Source organism: Alnus glutinosa, chromosome 14 (genome assembly GCF_958979055.1).
Source record: "Alnus glutinosa chromosome 14, dhAlnGlut1.1, whole genome shotgun sequence".
In the NCBI taxonomy this organism is placed as follows: domain Eukaryota; kingdom Viridiplantae; phylum Streptophyta; class Magnoliopsida; order Fagales; family Betulaceae; genus Alnus; species Alnus glutinosa.
In genome coordinates, this window is record NC_084899.1 from 3,885,462 (window position 1) to 3,904,872 (window position 19,411).

The 19,411-nt window shown below is 36.5% G+C and overlaps 4 protein-coding genes across 20 annotated transcripts; 2 read left to right on the forward strand and 2 right to left on the reverse strand.

Moving 5' to 3' along the window:
- Positions 1-913: 913 nt before the first annotated feature.
- On the forward strand, positions 914-5,362 carry LOC133856624 (probable RNA methyltransferase At5g51130). 3 transcript variants are annotated; one of them, XR_009898235.1, is made up of 9 exons: positions 914-1,099; positions 1,548-1,665; positions 2,550-2,597; positions 3,213-3,486; positions 3,651-3,738; positions 3,896-3,964; positions 4,520-4,588; positions 4,679-4,822; positions 4,919-5,362. XR_009898235.1 is itself a non-coding variant. In XM_062291682.1 (8 exons), the coding sequence occupies exons 1-8, from the start codon at positions 956-958 to the stop codon at positions 4,766-4,768; spliced, it is 900 nt and encodes a 299-aa protein (XP_062147666.1). In that variant the 5' UTR covers positions 915-955; the 3' UTR covers positions 4,769-5,362. The 3 variants fall into 3 exon arrangements, 2 of the variants coding, with proteins under 2 accessions (XP_062147666.1, XP_062147667.1); XM_062291682.1 differs by having other exon boundaries at positions 915-1,099; positions 4,679-5,362; XM_062291683.1 differs by having other exon boundaries at positions 917-1,099; positions 3,899-3,964; positions 4,679-5,362.
- A 908-nt stretch (positions 5,363-6,270) lies between these two features.
- LOC133858070 (casein kinase 1-like protein 3) lies at positions 6,271-13,673 on the reverse strand. Of its 12 annotated transcripts, none has more exons than XR_009898423.1 (19): positions 13,365-13,672; positions 13,227-13,267; positions 12,753-12,822; positions 12,496-12,644; positions 11,962-12,057; positions 11,787-11,857; positions 11,586-11,647; positions 11,419-11,482; positions 11,160-11,244; positions 10,940-11,066; positions 10,154-10,236; positions 9,995-10,052; positions 9,589-9,725; positions 9,266-9,443; positions 8,958-9,157; positions 8,381-8,516; positions 7,741-7,885; positions 7,610-7,643; positions 6,997-7,527 (listed from the first exon to the last, which is right to left on the reverse strand). XR_009898423.1 is itself a non-coding variant. In XM_062293501.1 (15 exons), the coding sequence occupies exons 1-14, from the start codon at positions 13,438-13,440 to the stop codon at positions 9,270-9,272; spliced, it is 1,293 nt and encodes a 430-aa protein (XP_062149485.1). In that variant the 5' UTR covers positions 13,441-13,672; the 3' UTR covers positions 8,626-9,157; positions 9,266-9,269. The 12 variants fall into 12 exon arrangements, 1 of the variants encoding a protein (XP_062149485.1); XR_009898424.1 differs by having other exon boundaries at positions 6,997-7,312; positions 7,411-7,527; positions 7,610-7,885; XR_009898427.1 differs by adding an exon at positions 6,271-6,532 and having other exon boundaries at positions 7,002-7,885.
- Positions 13,674-15,681: 2,008 nt separating this feature from the next.
- On the forward strand, positions 15,682-19,411 carry LOC133857570 (uncharacterized). Of its 4 annotated transcripts, none has more exons than XM_062292834.1 (2): positions 15,682-16,182; positions 18,853-18,913. In XM_062292834.1, the coding sequence occupies exons 1-2, from the start codon at positions 15,810-15,812 to the stop codon at positions 18,909-18,911; spliced, it is 432 nt and encodes a 143-aa protein (XP_062148818.1). In that variant the 5' UTR covers positions 15,682-15,809; the 3' UTR covers positions 18,912-18,913. The 4 variants fall into 4 exon arrangements, with proteins under 4 accessions (XP_062148818.1, XP_062148819.1, XP_062148820.1 ...); XM_062292835.1 differs by lacking the exon at positions 18,853-18,913 and adding an exon at positions 19,156-19,411 and having other exon boundaries at positions 15,683-16,182; XM_062292836.1 differs by lacking the exon at positions 18,853-18,913 and adding an exon at positions 17,945-17,997 and having other exon boundaries at positions 15,683-16,182.
- On the reverse strand, positions 16,688-18,827 carry LOC133857569 (probable xyloglucan endotransglucosylase/hydrolase protein 26). Its single transcript, XM_062292832.1, has 4 exons — positions 18,502-18,827; positions 17,969-18,069; positions 17,509-17,702; positions 16,688-17,241 (listed from the first exon to the last, which is right to left on the reverse strand). The coding sequence occupies exons 1-4, from the start codon at positions 18,674-18,676 to the stop codon at positions 16,830-16,832; spliced, it is 882 nt and encodes a 293-aa protein (XP_062148816.1). The 5' UTR covers positions 18,677-18,827; the 3' UTR covers positions 16,688-16,829.

The following is a 19,411-nucleotide window of genomic DNA, read 5'->3' on the forward strand; positions in this document are numbered from 1 at the left end:
TGAGAAACTCAGTCTCTCTCGTTAGTAATATCGAGGGAGTATACAGCATTATTCATTATTTATATACAACGATGACATCTCACTCGACTGATGTGGCCGTATCCATTAAGCCTCAGATGAATAAAAATTAAAAAATCTAAATATCCATCAGCCTAGTGAGATATAAGTGAGATGTGGAGTGTAATATATGAGTAATGTTATACATCACCCCATCCTTCCAAAGCATATTTGACGTGTTCTCTCTTAACATTTGGTGCATGAAAATTGATTTTTTGATTGGTGAACCACGCCACATAAATTTTGGAAGATAGGAGGATGAATGTAAGGTATATCATTACTTGTAATATGTATCATTACTCTTGTAATACATCATCCCATTTTTGCTCATCCACCCAAAAGCTTAGGTGACGATAGTGACGTGGTCTCTCTAACCTAAAAACCATGGAAGAACACATCACGTAAACTTTGAAAGACAGATAGATAATGAAGTGATGTATAACATTACTCCTCGTTAAAATACAGATTATGATCGTCTATAATTATATGTTTGAATTTAAGAATTTAGACAATATCAGTTATGAAATTTATCTGACTAAATAAAAATTATGCTTTCCAATCACTTATTGGATCGGGCAAGTCTCATTAGTGATCTTTTATAATTACCTACTTAAATTCTCTCAAATTCAAATAAATAATTATAAACGAATACTAGTCCTTAAAATACAGTGTATGTATGCAGTAGTTCCTCAAGTTTGGTATCGGGGCAAACGCCGTTAAGCCACCTCGATAGAAGGATGGCGTGGGTTTTAATCTGTACCGTACATTTAGAATAACAGGAGATTTTCTGTAATCCTATGGCTTAAACCCTACAGCACCGTCCCTTGCGAAAAAAGCATTAGACCCTTCTTATTGAGAGCTACCGAGGCTTGTCAAAGAAGAAAAAGAGAAATAGAAAATGGAGAAAGGGGAAGGCGAAGAGATAGCAGCAGCAGCAGCAGCAGCAGCAGAGGAAGGAATGAAGCAGCAGTGCCAGCAGAGGAAGAAGAAACGCAAAGAGGTTTTTCCTTTCGGCAATTACAGAAACTACTACGGCTACCGTGTAATTTTCTTCCTCATACTCTTTTTTCTCTAGAGAGCATTTTTGTGACATGGGATTCGTTTTCTTTTAATTTTTAATTGCTTCGTTCAATTTTCTCGCCTACCAAACGTGGGATTAGTGTTTGTATTTAGTTTTCGAGTACCCAGTTTCATGCTTTCATTGCAAGTTTCGAGTTTGAATAATAATGGTGACCAGTGGGTGTTACCATGTGGCTATGAAATGCAGTCTCTCTTTTCTTTTCTTTTCTTTTTTTTTCTAATTATTTTATATTGCATAAAAAAGGGGATAATCGTATTTATTTTTATGCAGATTTTGAGCATATGACTTAGTTTTTGAGTATTTCGTTCATGGAGGATTAGTATTTTAAGGTTTTGGGAATTGTGTATTAGCTCAGTTTATGCTCTTAGGAGTGGGGTTTTATAAAAAAAGTTAAATTTTGTTGTTCCAGATAGGTCAGGACTTGGAGGAGGAAGATCCTCGGTTGAAGGTCTTGAAGAAGGAATGGTTTGAAGGCAAGGATTGTCTTGATATTGGCTGCAATAGTGGGATAATTACCATCCAAATTGGTAACAAGTTCTCAGTTGAAATATCTATTTATTATTATTGCACGTGTCTTTTGCAATTGTTAAGCCTTTGTTGGTTGCAATAGTATTTAAATGAAATTCTTCATAACTATTTTCTAATTTTTTTAACGGGCTTCTAAGGAAGGTTCCAGGTGGTTGTATGCCAATTAAAAAAATAGGAGTTAGGCGCTTCAGTGTTAATGATGTGTAAATAAAAAGAATAGGGATCAGGAGAAGCGGATCACCCTAGGAAAGTTCTTTTACATACTAAGAAGGAACCTCTGGCATTAGCATTTGATAAACATGAGGTTGCAGGCAGACATACGGCCTGTGTTGCTAAGATCATATGTCTCTTAAAATTACATAATTTGATAAAGGAGTGGGAATGATTATATTGATAAGATCATATATGTTGACAAGACTTGTGAAATATTGAAAATGTAATGTTTATCTCAAGTAGTCAAGTTATGCCTTCTCTCTCTCTCTCTCTCTCTCTTCTTTTTTTTTTTTTTTTGGGGGGGGGGGGGGGGCGGTCGCTTCGTATATGTCTGTTACTGCTTGGGAATAAAGCTTTTTTTTAATAAGTAAGAAATGTTTTATTAAAAAAGTATAAGGCGCCCCTAAATACACAGGAATAACCAAATCAGCCACAAAAAGAAACCCAACAAACCTGCAAGGACCTAAAGCCCTCAAACCCGAAACCCACAACGGGCACTCAACGCTACAGCACCTGAGCCTTGCCTTTCGTTCGTCAAGAGGACACGTTTGCATTGCCGTAGTTAATGGAGCTTTTCAAATTCAAAGTTGACAGCACATGTGATGTATCTAATTTCAAGTTTTGCATGTATTTACTCAGACTGATATTAATTATCATATCTTTTGTACAGCTAAAAAGTTTCAATGCCGAAGCATTATTGGAATTGACATTGATTCTAGTAAGATTCTATTCATATTATTATATTTTGCTGAAATTTTTTAAAGTTCAAATAATGCCCTTTGATCTATGATTCTGTTGCTTCATATTTTCAGCCTGTTGGTAAAAATTGAAAAATTGTTCTACATTCCCTGAGTAATACTTTTTAGCATTATACCCTAAAGGTGTCAGCAAACTACATCAGACTTGACACTGATAATTGTTTATATATTGGCATGTGTCACATTGAAAGACTTTGGTGCTGTTCATATGCATGTAATGTGTCCATATTCTGGTTTTTGGATTTGTTTTGACCTTATAGCCTTTATAGATAAAGATGAGCTGTCATGCCTGTTTCCCAAGATTGACAACAACTCTCTTAGATTATGATGCAATCTGTTTGTGTGTGTTGGACTCTGATAAGCATCAAGACCCAGCTTCAACATTTTATTTTTGAAATACTTAGTCCATTTCCTATCTAAACATTCTTTAATTTCAGGTTGGCTACTATTCTTGTCATTTAAAATCATGATTTTACGAGCATGTGACAAACGTGTACTCAAGTTTTGAAGTTCTCCACTTTTAAAATTGACAGACACCAAGGATTGCACTTAATCTAATATTCTTTATGTGCCAGATCGAATAGAGGACTCATACTGGCATCTCAAAAAATTTGTGAAAATGGAAAGTGCTCAGAAGACACATGCAAAGGCTTCCAAACTGGCGATTGCAGAGAGTGCAAATGGTCCAGAGCAGAGCGATACTGCAGCATCCAATGAAGAGACAAAAGAAATTTCAAGGGATTGTTCTCCTTCTATGAAAAGAGATCTGTATGACATTGTCTCTTTCCGGCAAGAAAATTTTGTTCAGAGTCGGCATCCACGAGAGAAGCAATATGATACAATTCTTTGGTAAGTTTTTTTTGGTTATATTATGTCTATTAGAGAGAGGGAGGGAGGGAGGGAGGGAGGGAGGCCTTCTAAATGCCATTTTAGGCATACATTTATAGTTCATATTTTGCTTAACCTTATTGTGCTGCTTGTTTGGTTAAATGGATTTGTCTCCTGCATTGCAGTTTGAGTGTGACAAAATGGGTTCATCTTAATTGGGGCGATGACGGATTAATTACATTATTTTCAAAGATTTGGGGATTGCTTCTTCCGGTAATTGTTATTTATATTATCTTTTTACAAGTGTTATTTTTTTTTCGAATTATTGATGGGATTGTGGTTGAGGATAGTTGTGGTTTTATAGTACTGCCCCCTTGTTATATGGAATGGTCTCTTGAACAATTTATTCAGAAGTTATTATTTTCTTAAGCAGGGTGGCATTTTTGTTTTGGAACCTCAACCTTGGAAGTCATATCAAAACAATCGTAATGTGTCTGAGGTAATAATTCTTTTGCAATTCAAAATGATAGAGCTATTTTATATATATAGAACTAACTGTTGATTATTTTAAAAAATTAATCACAAAGGACGCTGCAAACACTTCTGTTGCTTGCAGTATTTGTACACAATGTTTATGATGTGTGGCGGGAGGCTGTATATCATGGGATTCCTTGCTTCTCTTATAAAGTCTTTTGCTACTAGGTTGCAGTCTTAGCTCTTCAGGTTTCTGGGATGATGTTGATCACTAGAAGTGATTGTAGTTCTGGAATCTTTAGCAATAGTTCTGATAATGAGCAGAACCTAAGCCTTCTTATCCTTAGTACGGGGAGAGGGCTCTCGCTTCTTTCAGATTCTTTTTTGGCTGTCTTTTATTAAAAAAAAAAAAAAAAAGAATCATATTTTTTATTGGAAGCTGACCATGGGTCTTCAGTGATCTGAATTAAAAACCTTACAAATTGGCGAATAAGCTTCACTATTTCAGCTTCCTATATAATATTATTCCTTAATTAGATCTGCCGAGGGTCTAAGGCATTGTTTTCTACTCATTTTGCAGACAATAGCAATGAATTATAAGAATATTATCATCCATCCTGAATGTTTTAGGGAAATACTTCTAGACAAGGTATGTTATATGTTTAATTTCCTTTCTTTTTTTTTTTCTCCCCTCCCGCTTTTTGATAAGTAAGATATTTGATATTTAACATAATTGCAGATTGGGTTTAGGAAGGTAGAGGACATAACTTCCAGCTTATCAGGCAGCAAAACTGGATTCAACAGACAAATTTTGGTGTTCCATAAATGAATGAATCATTTACTAAAACAGCATTTTGAGCACCATTTCTCTATCTTTATGGAGGTAGAATAGGTTGTAAAGTTCTGAGAGATGCATTTTAGACTGGTTATCGATCTGTTACTACATCGTAAGCCATAAATTGATGGTTCAATACCACAGGGAAGTTCAGAAAACTTGGATGATGCATGCTCATGTGGCTCGACTCAGACAGTGTGGCTCTCCACACCGCACTCTTGGTATGGATGAGATTAGCTTCTATCTTGCCTCTGGACTTCCAAAAGCAATGATCAGAAGGGAAGCTAATTGTATCCAAAATTGAGATTGTTTTGTTTCATATTTTTACTTGTGGAAGGAAGTTCTTTGAAATCAATATAGGCATAGTAATAGAATGTTTTTGTCTCCTATTCTGTAAAGTTTTTGCCAGTCCTAGCTGAAGTTGTGAGGATTCTACAGAATTTAGAAAAATCCGAAGGTATATCAACTACTCAAATCTGGAAATGTGCATCTGCATTAGTCCACCCCTATTGCAATTGGCTTGAAACCCAGATTTCGTAGCAGCGGTTGGATGTAATTCTCGCAATAAAGATTCTTTTGATCGTTCCATTCCGCTTTTTGAACACCGTTTCATGTACTAATTAGTGCATTTATCAAGGTTATTATATGTATTCAGAAACACCGTTAGAACACTAGTAGCAGATGTCTTATAAGTAATTCTATTCCCTAAAATAGGAAAAATTTAAAAAAAATATACAAAATACAAGTCACAGCAGCTTCCTCATTTTAGATGAGGATGCTACGGTGCTTTCCAACAGATTATTTTAATAAAAAAAAAATGTTCTCTCTCCTCTCTTCTTCACACATCATCATTTCTCAATCTCAAAAAACAGCTCTCTCTCTCCTCTCATTCAGTTGTCCTCATTCCTCAACCTCAAAAAGATGCAGACGAGAGAGAAAGAAGATGGAGAGAGAGAGAGAAGAGTTTATGGAAGAAAGAAAAAAAATAGATAGACAAAATAGGAAGAAGATGGAGACGAGAGAGAGAGGGAGAGAAGACGGGAAAAAAAAGAAAAAGAAGAGAGACAGACGAGAGGGAGAGAACCGGAAGAGAGAGAAAAAAAAAAGTTTCAGAGAGAAAAAGAAAGAAGAAGAGGAGGAAAGTAACTGAATTTGCAATGAAATTAAAAAGATTAAAAAAATATTATTTTAATATATAAGAAAAGATAAAAGAAAGCTGTTATAAGGTATTTTTATATAGAGAAAAAAAAAATATTGTTTGATTTCCTAAATTATCTCTAAAATAGAAAAAATAGTTAAAAATTTACTGCTAGTGCTCTTAGAGGTGGCATGCACCATGCACTTCAAAATTTAGCCACCTGTTTTTTCCCTTCACGCCAGAATGCTAATTATGACAAGAAGAAAATGAAGTACTTAATTCTTTTTTTATTTTTTATTTTTTTTTCAGAATCGTAGCTGATCCTCGGTAGTAACCATCTGATTCCATCCTCGTTACATGACCAAAAAAGACTACCAATTTCAGTAGCTTTTCTATCTCAACGCGTATTCTTACAAAGTAAAACGAGAACCAAAAGCTAGGGATTATCCTTGAATATGACATGTGAATGTAGTGGGACTGAGGTAATATGAATTGAAATGGCACATGCTAATGTCTAGGAAATTTCAGAACCACCACAACCACTCGTAGATTTCCAATTTTGTGTACCGGGCCACCAAATTGCGTGCAGGTTGTAGGAAATCTCGACCCCTTTTTCTGACCTACAAAGGGTGGAATGTAAGTAAATTATATGACCCAAAAACTATGCGATACACCACTGTAATCTTTAAACCACCAGAAAAAAAAAAAGCAAAGCTCTCAAGATCAAATTTAGCACACTCAAAACCAAATTTCTGCAAACAATATTAACAATGTACCAAATCCAGCACCAGATCACGACTGCAAATCACTAGAACAACTACACGGTTCAACTTTCTAAACAAAATTTTCACGTCGGAATTCCTTCTTTCTGTTACAAGCAGCTCAGAACCAGATTGCCACAATGCCTGAAACTGATGGCGCCCCAAATAATATAATGAAAAGGTAGAAACCAAAACGCTAAAGAAAAAGGTGTAGGCACCTTAGACGATGAGCAGGCATCTCTAGATTATCAATGTATATTTAAATGGCCACATACCTTTATAAAAAAACTATCCTGTTCTACCAATATAAATACCTTTGTGAACTCACCTTGACTGCCTTTGCAAACTACCCATTTCCTATACCATATCTTCCTTTCTTTTACTTGGGAGAGCTACCATTGACAGGAGGCGTGAAATACACACATTCCCACAGGAGCATCAGCATTAAGACGCATAAAGAGCCATGGTGTTGAAGTAGATAAATTGAATAAAACCTCGCATATTTCTATCCAAATGTCCAGTGGCAACACCAGGCTCATAAGGGTTGGCAGAAGGTGGAATTAGAATGTTGATGCCACCAAATTGTGTTCTGAAACGACTAGACCAGTCCAACATTCACGTCAAAAAAGAAAAAGCAGCCTGGATTTCAAGTCTCATATCAAGTGTTTGATTGCTTTCCTTGCAAGCAGAAGGAACCCAACAATTCCCATACTAATCAGCTTTCAAAAGTAACATACCTGGCAGTTGGCATTGAGAAACCTTCTCAGACAGTAATGCCACAGCAGTAAAACAAGATAGGATTCTTACAATATAGCAGATTTTATTAGCTTCCCAAACGTCAAGCATAAAGGGCTCTGCAGATTTCACCACATCCAAGTTATAATTGTGGTGCATTAACCACTACTCCCAGTAAGAGAAAAGAATAATCTAACCCACCCCTTTTGGAGGGAGGCCACTTCCTGCCGAGAAACTGCCAATTTCAAAAATTTTGTCGAAATCAAAGGCGCACTTATTATGCTATCTCCAAATTCCTAGAACCAGCATACAAGAATTTAAATAATGTCAACCTTTCTTTTATGCCTTCTTCCCCAGTAAACACTTAGGCGGCCTCTTTCCTAACAAGTAGTAGCATGCAGAGTGTGTTTTATGGTCTTCATATACCATCTACAAATGGCATTCCCCTGCCATATTCCTTGTAGCGGAAGAAAAATCCTGCAAATTACAAAGTATGAACTGGTAACTGAGCATGTTGTTTAAAATTAGTTTTAAAACATGAACATCAATATGCAAAAATTTCTTAACACTCTGCATCACTTGATGAAACAACTAGAAAGCACTCATCCTCTTTGAAGAATGAAACCACAAAACAGACCTAAGCACGAGTTAAGTTGTCCTACCTACAACTAATGATGTGTAAGGATATCTTGAGGGTATAATCTAATCTAAAAAAAAAGAAAGGGAATGGCAACTTTGGATGTCAAAACAATGGCAAGGGTATTATTAACTAAAAAAAATAAAACCACAAAGATTCTCCAACATTCTACACAATCTAAAAATATTGACTTTCACGAATTAAGCAACCAAATGTAGACGATCAAGCACTGAAAGATCAGATGCCGGCTTATAAACATCAAAATGAACTATATTCTACAATGTAGATAACCACATCATATGCTTGGAAGGGTAGCAAGTGTCCAAAACAACTACCTTCAATATGTTTTAAATGTCACAATTCTTCAGATCACTGAGCCATATTTTCCCCCTCAAAATAAAGTTTCAGAAACCCACGATCATTGACCTGATCACTTCGAGAAATCACTGTTATAATGGAGAACCCATTAACCTAGTCAAAAGAGAGAAAATCAAAACTTGCAAAAACATCTTTAGTTTGAGCACCAAGTTATGTAGGGATGCTTCATATTAAAAAGCACAAGATATGGGCATCAGAGCTATTAAGATCAAGAAAGATTAGTTTACTAGGTAAAAACCCCTCCAGGAGAATACCCAAGGGTCTGATCCAAAAGATATAAACATTAAGGTTACACCAGCAACTCATAACCATGGATCAAGTAAATAAACAAATTGTCAACAGCCAGTATATGGCACAAAAGACACTTATTATCTATGACTAGAAATGGGAATCAAAAAATTCTTTCACACGACATTCACATTACATAGGACTGTAAATACAAGTTTCCCATGAGCCACTTGAGATATCTATGTACAGCGCAGGACCCAGGCTTTTGTAGTCTGTGTTTATAACAACCAATGTGATTGAAGTCACCTTAAGAAAAAATAACGCAAGCTGGCATCAATAGAGGAACTAATGCAGCATATCATATCAGTGGCACATGTTTCAGCCCCCATAGATGCATCAAGGAAATATTCTTGATCAGACACATAGCGGAAAACACAACATCAAATCACCACACTTTTGCAGCTTCAAAGACAGTATCACTGGAATCTTCTTGAGCAGATCCACAGCTAAAAATACAATGGAGAATAGTCAAAATACAATTACTGCATAGAATGTTAAGCAAATAAGAAAGAATCCAACCAGAACAGGATTGAAGCATGTGCCTGATAAATTACCACATCATTTTGCAGAAGAGATGCGTGGTAGTGACGAAATCCAGCTACTTGAAGGACCCATTCTGTTGCCATGTCCATTACCAGGATTTGTAGCTTCGGTGGGCAAGACAGCCTTAGAGGCATTTCTTTTGGAGGGACCAGAGTTTGAAGTAGAGGCCATGTGTGCTTCGCTCAGCATCTGAAAAGGAAAGTTCATCCCACAGTGATACAACATTTTAGAAAATGGATAGTATACGAGGACAATGCATTACATAACACATTATTTGAAGCAAAATCAAAAGGGGGGGGGGGGGGGGGGGGGAACTCATAATAAAACAACTTACATTCTTGTCAATAGGATTCTCAGAACTTAAATTCTTGGAAATTGGTGATTTAAAATGCATCCGCACAGCAGGACCAGTAGCATTTCCTGATCTGATGCGCTCTGTTACTTCAGCTGAAAAAGGAGCATTGACACCTCCTGCCAATTAGATAATGAACAATCATAATATTATTTCTTTAATGCAGCTGAAATTGATATCAAGATCCGGAAAAAAAAAAACTAAATAACACTTGGTTTTCTACACTCCATGCCACTTGTGCTCTAAATTAGCACCAATTTAATGCAGCCAATGAATAAAATAATATTTGTCTATCAGCACTTCATACAAATTCTTCATTCCAGCAAGCAATGGCTAAAAATTAGAACACTCCTCATTTAGTTGTGAAAGTGCATCAGCAAGAACTGACCTTGATGATTGTCCATATCCATCGGAATTGCACGACTGCTGCTCCCTCCAGGAACTGGCTGTAATATGTGGACATTCAATATTGTTAGAAACACAGCAATGTCTCTATTTTGAAATGAAGTGATTAAAATAAAACAGACCAAGCAGCAAATATACATACAGATACACGAGTCTGGGTTCTACTCTTTTGTGATTGCTGGTATTTTATGATCGTCCAATCAAATACGTAATCGAATTCATACCCTACCAATTGCCAAAAAGAAAAAAAGTTAATTTGCAGCAAAGTATGGCGTAACATGGAAAACAGTTTGGATATCAATGACCATCGCTTATTAATCCAGTGTTTAGAAGTGATATCAAGCTTATATTTACAGAAAACGAATCCTTACTTTATTTCTTGAGGAAATTACATAGAAGGCCATGTATCCACAGGTACAACTCACAAACTCCATCTCACTCTGGGGAAGGCCCAATGATGGTACTGGGAAACAGGCTGGGAAGGCTTTCTTTCTTTCTTTTTTTAAAAAAATTATTTAGTTATTCTTTATTTTCGTTGGGGAAGGTGCAACTGGGGAAGGCCCAATGATGGTACTGGGAAACAGGCTGGGAAGGCTTTCTTTTTTTTTTTTTTTAAAAAAAATTATTTAGTTATTCTTTATTTTCGTTGGGGGAGGTGCAAGGATTTGAAAAGGAGCACGGGACATCAACCGAGAAGAAAATCAGCATGATTCTGCAGTTTCCATACCGTCTCTCGTGCATTGAACTCCAAATCCAATTGGAAGAAATAATGGGTATGGCATATGATTTATCAGGTCAGTTAAACCACCCTAGAACATGCCATGCAGGCATCAACATTGCTTCCATGCTAGGAATGAGGAAATCTGCAATATGAAGAAAACTACCCAAAAAGAGAGAAATGGGATAGCCAGACTTTTCTCATCAATACCTTCACGAGCAAATAAGTCACGGAATAGACGCTTTAAGAATCCATAATCAGGTCGCTGATCAAACGTCAAGGAGTGGCAGTAATGAAAATATGAAGCAAACTCCACTGGATGAGATTTGCATAGAACCTTCAAGAAATAACAGTCACGTGACTCACGTCAGATACACAATATGTAGCTTTTTTATCATACATATCAATGGTCAACAGCCTCAACACACACCTCAATAGGAGTTGATAACTTCTTCTCCATTATTTTGTCATACTTTTGCTTCTTTGTGGCAGCCTTCAAACCCTGCCATGGAAGGCTATACACAGAAACTGAGCCATTAGACTAATTATGTACCAAAGCACAAGAAAGAAGAAATCTTATCTTGAGCTCCCAGTATCCCAATCCTCAAGTAGACATGATTAGAGGTTTTGGGCTTGGTTCTTCTAAATTTAATTTGTAAAGGGGAAAAAAATTAAAAGAGATGATGTACCTTCCTCTCAAAAAATATAACAGCACATATCCAAGTGATTCCAAATCATCCCGCCGGCTTTGCTCTATGATGAAGTTACCGAATGAGTGCTTACGTCATGAAACAAGGGGAAAAAAAAAAACACAAATGAAAAAGAGAAAAGGGAGACATAACATCTCCTAGCTTACCAATTCCAAGATGAGTATTGCAACTTGCATAACGTGCAGTCCCTGTCAAGTTTTTATTCTCCCTGCACAAGACAATGCTTAGTTGCAGAAACTAAGGTTCTGTGAATAAAAACTGAAGTTTTGCGTGTGAGAGTGTGTTTGTTCACCACAATGTATAATCATATAGATGTCCATGAACCAAAAAAAAAGAAAAAAAAGTACTTGTAAGGGATATGGCGATTGGTTGTTGCATCCCGATATCTTTTTGCAAGCCCAAAATCAATTATGTATACCTGATAAGCACAATGAAAGCAGAGGATGATTAGCAAATATAACCACGACAGAAGAAGAAAGAAAAAAATTCAAGGTAAAGAAAAAAGACAGTAAAAACAATCACCTGATTTGCTTTCCGACCAAGACCCATGAGGAAGTTATCGGGTTTTATGTCTCTATGCAAAAATCCTTTGGAGTGCACGTACTCTATTCTTGTGATCTGAAAAAGAAAAAAGAAAAAAGAAAAAAAAAAGCAATATATTTATCAACGGACATAAATTAACAAAAGAATTCCACAAAAAAAAAAAAAAAAAAAAAACACATATGAAGTATAAATTACTGTGAAGATTCTTCAAATTGGACATCCATAGTGTGAGCTCACGGCCATGGATACAATATGTTCTATACTTTCTCCAAACAATTCTTAACCGAGTATCAGCGACTCCGATAAGAAAAATCACGGCACACCAGTTACATAGAAAAAATCTGATTGCAACAAAACCAACAAATTTCTCTGGAAAAAGTCGCTGGAAGTTGATGAACCATGCTTTTGAAGCAACATTGCACCATTGATTATGGGCCCATGAGTGAGCGCATGAGCTGCATAAGTAGGTGGGGTTGTCTCCACCAAAAGATTAGGACTGAAAATGAAGCTTACCATTTGATCAGCCAACATCAAGACCGTCTTCAACAAGAATTTCCTCCCACAATACACCAACAGGTCCTCGAGACTCGGTCCCAACAAATCAAGCACGAGCACATTGTCCTCCCCGTCTATGCCCGACCATCTTATGCTAGGAATACCACCTGCACATACATACAAACCAACACACACAAAAAACCAATTAACTAATGATTCCAATGTCACAGTAATTTAACAGTAAAGAGTATGTATAATTGTACGAAGGAACATACTTCCTCCTTGAAGAATATTGTATAACTTGGCCTCGTAAAGCAGCTGTGGATGCTTTGTTTTACTATTCTCCTGCAATACAAAGCAAAAAAGCGGTATTAATTAAACAAATGAACCACAAAAGAAGAAGAAGAAAAAGATAAGTAATTCCTGCCTAAGAAGTGGTTATAGCTACTACTGTATAATTGACACACTGGAAAAATCCTAAATTGACAATCAATTGATTATTTTTATTCTTATTATTGTTCATCATAGACCTAAGCTTAAAGTGAGCCCCATGAATCGAAGCCAATACATGCAAACCATCACTCATGACGCAAACTAAAAATACATACATACAAACGTATGTTACATGTACTTATAGACAATCAGATCATGATCCACACATTCCCGAGTCCCCGTAGTCACAGAGACTAAAAGTACCGCACCAAAACGAAGCAAAAAAAACCATTACGAGAGAGCAAATTAAAACTTACAATCTTAACGGCGACGATCTCAAACGTATCGCTATGCGTGGCTGCGAACAACAATCAGAAATTCAGAGAGATCGATCAGAATCTTCAAAAAACAACACCACCTCCAAAACTCAAAGCACAACGTGTGTACAAACTCACCGAGGAAGATTTCGCCGAACGATCCGCTTCCGATCTTGCGGCCGAGCTTGTACTTGCCGCCGACGATGCGTTCCATGCTGGAGACTCAACGATTCGGATCTCTCTCTCTCTCTCTCTCTCTCTCTCAGACTAGCTAGGGTTTTGGACTTTGGATCGAAGAAGAAGAATAAGAAGAGGAACTGGAGGATCAGAAATTGGAAGGTACGGACGGAGAGGCTTGGTTTTATAGCTGAGAGAAACTGAAGCCACACAGACAAACAGAGAGAGGAGCGTGAGCGTGAGCGTGAGCGTGAGCGTGATTTGTTGTTTGGTGTGAGTACTGTTGGGGGTATCGCGATGATAAAGAGGGAAAGTTTAGGGGTAGCTTTGGGATTTTGGATTAGGTGGAGGCGGGTTGACTTGTTGACTACTGAATTAGAGAGAAAAAGGGCACATAATTTGATTTTATTACTACGAATACGAATAAAGGGTTGAGCTTTAAGGAGTTTTTAGTCATTTTGTACGAGGACCATTTGGTATTATAATTTTTGTGGCGGGGCAATGGTGACATAATCACGACTCTGGCCAGCCGCGCAGGGGATTTCTCCTCTGTGGCTATCCTTTTATTCCCTCCTTTACATTGTGCATAGGCAGTTGTACTTTATTCCCAAGAAAAATGCTACACAAATTTTTAACTTTACAATAATTACTGAATTTAAAATTTAATTTTGCCAAATACTTACTTGGATTTTTAAATCCTACTTTTTAAAACGAAAATACAAACGGACCTAAATCTAAATGTCTTTTTTTTTTTAATTCACCAAAAGAAAGGGGCGAGGAAATCATCAAATGTGTGAAAATGACGTTTGCAGCCGAAAGCATTAAATCTCGCCGATCTCGGCGGCGTGCGCTTTGAGTTTTGTGTCCAGAAGTCATGGTCACCTATATCTTGCCACATAGTAAGGCCTTTCACGATATTACCCTTCAAATATTGGGGAATCGAGTAGGGTTTGTTTGGTGGTGGGACTTGCGAGTGCCGTGCAGACTAGGAGGACGGTGGGGGTCGTCCGGGGACCACATTGGGTTTGGACTTTAAACCTGTGACTTGAAAATAATAATTTTAAAATCTCAACTTGAAACCGTAGTTTTTAAAAGGTAATTGTCTTTAATAAAATTGTAATTTAATTTTTAAAATCGTACGATTTTAAAAATATTTTTTTTTATACAATTTGAAAAGAGAAATACTAAGTTATACACATATGTATTACTTAAAGAGATTTATATAAAATGGGTTAGACAGCAAGAATACAGGATTAGGAGTGTAAAACTTAACATTTTTTTTTATATATATATATATTTTTTTTTAAAAAATGCACTCTTAGATTGGGATAGAGCGAGAAACTCTTATGGGCAGGGGGTAGGAGCAAAAAAAAATTATTAGTAGGGACCAATAGACTAAATTTTTATTTTTTACTTTATAAACTTTTTTACCTATTTTTTTTTTTTTTTTTAAATAGAGGGGGAGCCATTTTATATACAACTTAATTTTTTATTTTTTTTATATGTCCACACAAGAGGAAAATGGAGATTCGAACTAGTGATCTCCGCTTCATGAGACGTGGTCTCCAATCGATTGTGCTACTCTTAATGATTCATATACAACTTAATATGTCAATTAATAACTAAATAATTTTATTTATTATATTTTATTGTTTAATTATTTCATTTATGTTGTGCCATCGGACACTTAAAATGACTGTTATATAAACTTACAAGAAATTATAATAAAGTTTATAGTATTTCAAGTATTTGTCAAAATTCAATAGATGATAATGCCTAGCTTTCATGCAAATGACGAAATTAAAATTTTAGGAGAAAGGAGGATAAAATTAACAAAAATAAAATTTTTGAAGATAAAAATTAATTTTGAGAGGTTTATTTCATAAAAATACCTAAACTTTATAATTTTTTTTTCAAAATGTTGTGACATTTTATTAAAATTTGGAAAGGCCAAAAAACCTTAAGGCTAAGAGTGGTCCCGTCCATGCTCATCCACATGCAGATCTACTAAATGTAAATAACATTTATTTTTTAAACAATATTTTATTCAAAATAATGATATTTAGACAATATTTCATTTTCGACATCAATTCTTCAAATATTCATAAATCTCATCTTCAGACATTTGTGTCCTTTATTTCCTCTTATTTAGGTTTTTTTTTTTTTTTTTTTTTTTTTTTTTTTTTTTTTATTGTGTATTTGCAAACATGGATATTAGTTTGAAAAATAAATTATTCAGCAGTGATGTTTGAAAACAAAAATATCCCGCAAATTTTGACGTATTTATTTGTGCAAATCTAAATAAGAAACGGATAGAATTCACGGTGCCACGGCCACTTCACAGAAATGTGATCGAGTCTTGACTAAACTAGGCAGCAACGTAGAGCAAAGATAGCGCAACGGAGCATGATCGGGGACGTAGAGAAGATGGTGGCAGTGGGGCTAGTCTGGGGTGCCACCAACGCTATCATGCGCCGCGGCGCGCTGCTCTGGGACGAGGCCCTCAAATCCAGTTCGAGGCCACCACAAGCACAAGAACAAGCACCGCCCCACCACAAGATCATCGCTTCGCTCAAGAATTGGCTCACCCTCCTCTCGATCTGGCAGTACTCGGTCCCCTTCTTGATAAACCTCTCGGCCTCCGCTACCTTCTTCGCCATTCTAAGCCACACCCCAATCTCTCTCACCGTGCCTGTCACCAATGCCACGACGTTTGCTGCCACGGCCGTCTTCGGATTGCTGTTGGGGGAGAAGACCCGCGTGGCCCACGCTTTGATTGGTACGGGTCTGATTGTTCTCGGTGTTTGGCTTTGTGTTACGTGATGACTTTTTCTGAAATTTGACTAACCCTGAACCCTTGGTTTCTTTATTGAGAAAAGTGGGGAAAAGAAGGAATTTTTTTTGTGATCTTTGTTAAATTCCTGTTGGTTATTTTAGTTTATTGTGGGTATTTGGCTGTGTTGTGTGATATAATTTGTGAATGTAACCATGAATTTCATATATTCTTGGAGATTGCATTCCGAATTAATCCCATGTTTGCCTTTGGTTTCTGAAATATGAGTCTGTTTCTGAAACATTCGTTTGTTGCTGGTAATTTGGATATTCTATGTTGACTGGCTTGCCATTTTGATGTCATTTTCTACTCTTTTCGTTTATTTGTGCTGATGAAAACAATATGGCTATAGAAGTTGCATTTGTTTCAAACTTGTCCAGAAAAAGAGAAGAATAGTGCATTATATACCGTATTTGATAGTTAAAAATTAGCTTAGACAATGATAACCCGGTACAAGGAATACATTTGATAAAAATAATTGAAAAGCAATAACGGGGAGCGTTTTGATTCAAACTCAATGAACAAGAATAAAAGCAATACAAATGAAAAACAGAGGAACATTAAAGTTTATATCTTGATTGCTGGGCCTCATGTTAGAATTGTGGTTTCGAACATTCAGGAGCCATCTGTCCATTGAACCTTTTATAATCTGTGCAGTAGTTGTAGATCATGTAGTTATCTTGGACCCACTGTAACTGACCCGACTTAGCATAACCCAACTGTTTGTATATGGGCGAAGTCCACCAGTTAGCGGGATTGGTTTCAGAAGCACATTGACTAATGCTGATAGGTCCGTTCCATTCGCAAGCCCTTGGCCTAAATTTGCTAAATCTTGCTGTGAAGGGTGAACAGGTCCAGTTGATCTTCTCCAGCCCCCCTCTTGTTGCCCAGTTATCCGCATTCCATAGACTGGAGTAAACATTCATCCCTTGCTTGCTGGGGTACGCAATCCCCTCATTCTCATAGTTTCTGAAAACACGTATTGGTATACTATCGACATACCACCTGAAATTATAGTGATGAATTCAGAGTCTAGGAACAGGATGGGTTCCTGGATTAATTAGGAATTGTGAATATGGGTGGATAATATAATTAAAAAGTTGGAATGACTACTGGTAGTAAAAATTTGGTAAAAGTTTCAGGAGGAGAAGAAAATAAATTTCTGTTGGGGAAAGCCATTGACGTTTGAAAAGTATATCTTTTGTCTGAAACAACAGAAAATAATGATTTGTTTTGTAGAACAGGAGGTAGCAGCCTGGTAAGTTTACTTACACAACTTCAGTGGGGTTCCAATGTATGGTGTAGTTGTGGAAATCAGCAGTTGGGTCAAACCAGGGGTAGAATTGCTGCTCCTTGCTTCCATTTCCTTGTGTGAAGATGTTAGTGTGGATAATGTAAGGTTGTCCCGAAACATTCCCTAAGAACTCATAGTCTATTTCGTCATGGTTGCTCCCACTAGAGGATACCTGCAGAAATTTTAGTATGGAATGTTAGCACTTTATAAGTTCCATTTATTGGGACTTCATCAACCCAGGAAATATTTTAAGAAAGATGGAGAAGATTTGCACTATAATTCTTTTCGCTGGGATTCCCATTAACCAGAGTTTTCCCCTATCACCTCAAGAGACAGATTTGATTTTATGAAATACATATATGTTTAAAGCTCATTTGTCAAAGTTGATAAATATTCATGTCTTATGATCCCCAGTTGTCATTGATCCAGTGAACTTACATAGTAGGCTGTGACAGTTCCAGCAGAGTTCCCTGGTACCAACTTAATGAGCATTTCAATGCTTCCAAATAAGAATGCTTTCTTTGATTGAGCACGACTGCCTGAATACCAAAGCAACGAGATAGTCTGGTTAAACAGAGGAAAGTCACTATTTATATGAACTATTATATGTTTCATTAACACTTTCTGTTATAACCTGATCGCTTACATGCCTAATGCACCTTTTCATAATTGCATTGTTATGAATGGATTATTCTAATTCCTGTAGGAGTTTTAACTGAATGAATTAATCTGATCATTTGGCTCAAACATACTTGTGGCATTCATTATTTATGTGCTAAATATATATGCTTTCAGATGCTGTATATATAACATTTTGTAATATGCTGTATGTCTGTATTTATTATCTATGTGATTATATATATGCTTTCAGATGCAAAATGTACTCTTTCTAAACAGGACCATGAAACAGCAGAAGATAAAACTAAAATGAAAAATTCAATAATTATTGGTGACAAGCAGATTATGTTTACCCGCTGTGTTATCCAACACAAGGTGAAGATCATCGCCATTTCCTACGATTGCACACTGACTGTTGGCGCCCGGAGTGAAATACATACTCTCGGAAAACTGGGCATTGACAATACTTTGATCAAGTGCAATTGCAGAGATGAATAGAGCCATTAACAAAACCTGTAACCTCGCCATTCCAATTCCTGTGAATAGTTATCCTCTTTTTTGTGTCAAACACTGGTGGTGGAATAGGATTCTCTTTTTGTCTTTGGTTTGTGACATTGACCGCTATTTATAGCTTATAAACACACAACTATGACCTAAGATGCACCTTTCCTTGATATTGAGTCATTGACCCTGTCATATGTCAGAAGGGAGAGCCTGGTGTTGTATTGTCCTGTTCAGCTTCATTGAAGAAGACTTTTGTTAATTGTAAGGTTTGCTTACACGTAACTTGGTCATGCAACAATTTTCTGCATATTCCTCTGATATTATTAGGTGAATAATAGTATTTTCTAACATCTGCATATTTAAAAATTCACCGATTTCCAGAGACCCATCATCATGGATGGATGCCATTGGAAGCATAAAAATCCCATGTCAACAAAAAGGGAAATCAACAGAAATGATTTTCATTACTTTTGTTTTAAAAATAGCATTATTGTATTTTGTAGGTGGTAGGAATGTCCGGATTGTAAAGAAGTGTTTGGAGGCTTAGCTGCCTGCTGGGACACGGCTTGAGTTGTATGTTGCGTGCATGGCACTAAGTATGGCTGGCCCACGATGGCATCCCAACTGTCCTTGAGTGGCCGATTTTTTATTTTTTGTTTTTGTTTTTTTTTGTTTTGATTGATTGTTTGTTTGTTTGTTTTTGTTTTTATTTTTTCTTCTTCTGTAATTTAGTTTAAAATAACATTTTTTTTTGTCTAA

Bases quoted from the DNA above. Each gene is read 5' to 3' on its own strand.
- LOC133858070 (XM_062293501.1), bottom strand. From the start codon at position 13,440: ATGGAACGCATCGTCGGCGGCAAGTACAAGCTCGGCCGCAAGATCGGA. The intron at 12,823-13,226 runs GTAAGTTTTAAT...TTTGTATTGCAG, and splicing joins AGATCGTCGCCGTTAAGATT to GAGAATAGTAAAACAAAGCA. The intron at 12,058-12,495 runs GTAAGCTTCATT...TTTCTTTTTCAG, and splicing joins TGATGTTGGCTGATCAAATG to ATCACAAGAATAGAGTACGT.
- LOC133857570 (XM_062292834.1), top strand. From the start codon at position 15,810: ATGATCGGGGACGTAGAGAAGATGGTGGCAGTGGGGCTAGTCTGGGGT. The intron at 16,183-18,852 runs GTACGGGTCTGA...GTCATATGTCAG, and splicing joins CGTGGCCCACGCTTTGATTG to AAGGGAGAGCCTGGTGTTGT.
- LOC133856624 (XM_062291682.1), top strand. From the start codon at position 956: ATGGAGAAAGGGGAAGGCGAAGAGATAGCAGCAGCAGCAGCAGCAGCA. The intron at 1,100-1,547 runs GTAATTTTCTTC...TTGTTGTTCCAG, and splicing joins GAAACTACTACGGCTACCGT to ATAGGTCAGGACTTGGAGGA. The intron at 2,598-3,212 runs GTAAGATTCTAT...TTTATGTGCCAG, and splicing joins TGGAATTGACATTGATTCTA to ATCGAATAGAGGACTCATAC.
- LOC133857569 (XM_062292832.1), bottom strand. From the start codon at position 18,676: ATGGCGAGGTTACAGGTTTTGTTAATGGCTCTATTCATCTCTGCAATT. The intron at 17,703-17,968 runs GTAAGTTCACTG...AAATTTCTGCAG, and splicing joins GAACTGTCACAGCCTACTAT to GTATCCTCTAGTGGGAGCAA. The intron at 17,242-17,508 runs GTAAGTAAACTT...CTATAATTTCAG, and splicing joins TGGAACCCCACTGAAGTTGT to GTGGTATGTCGATAGTATAC.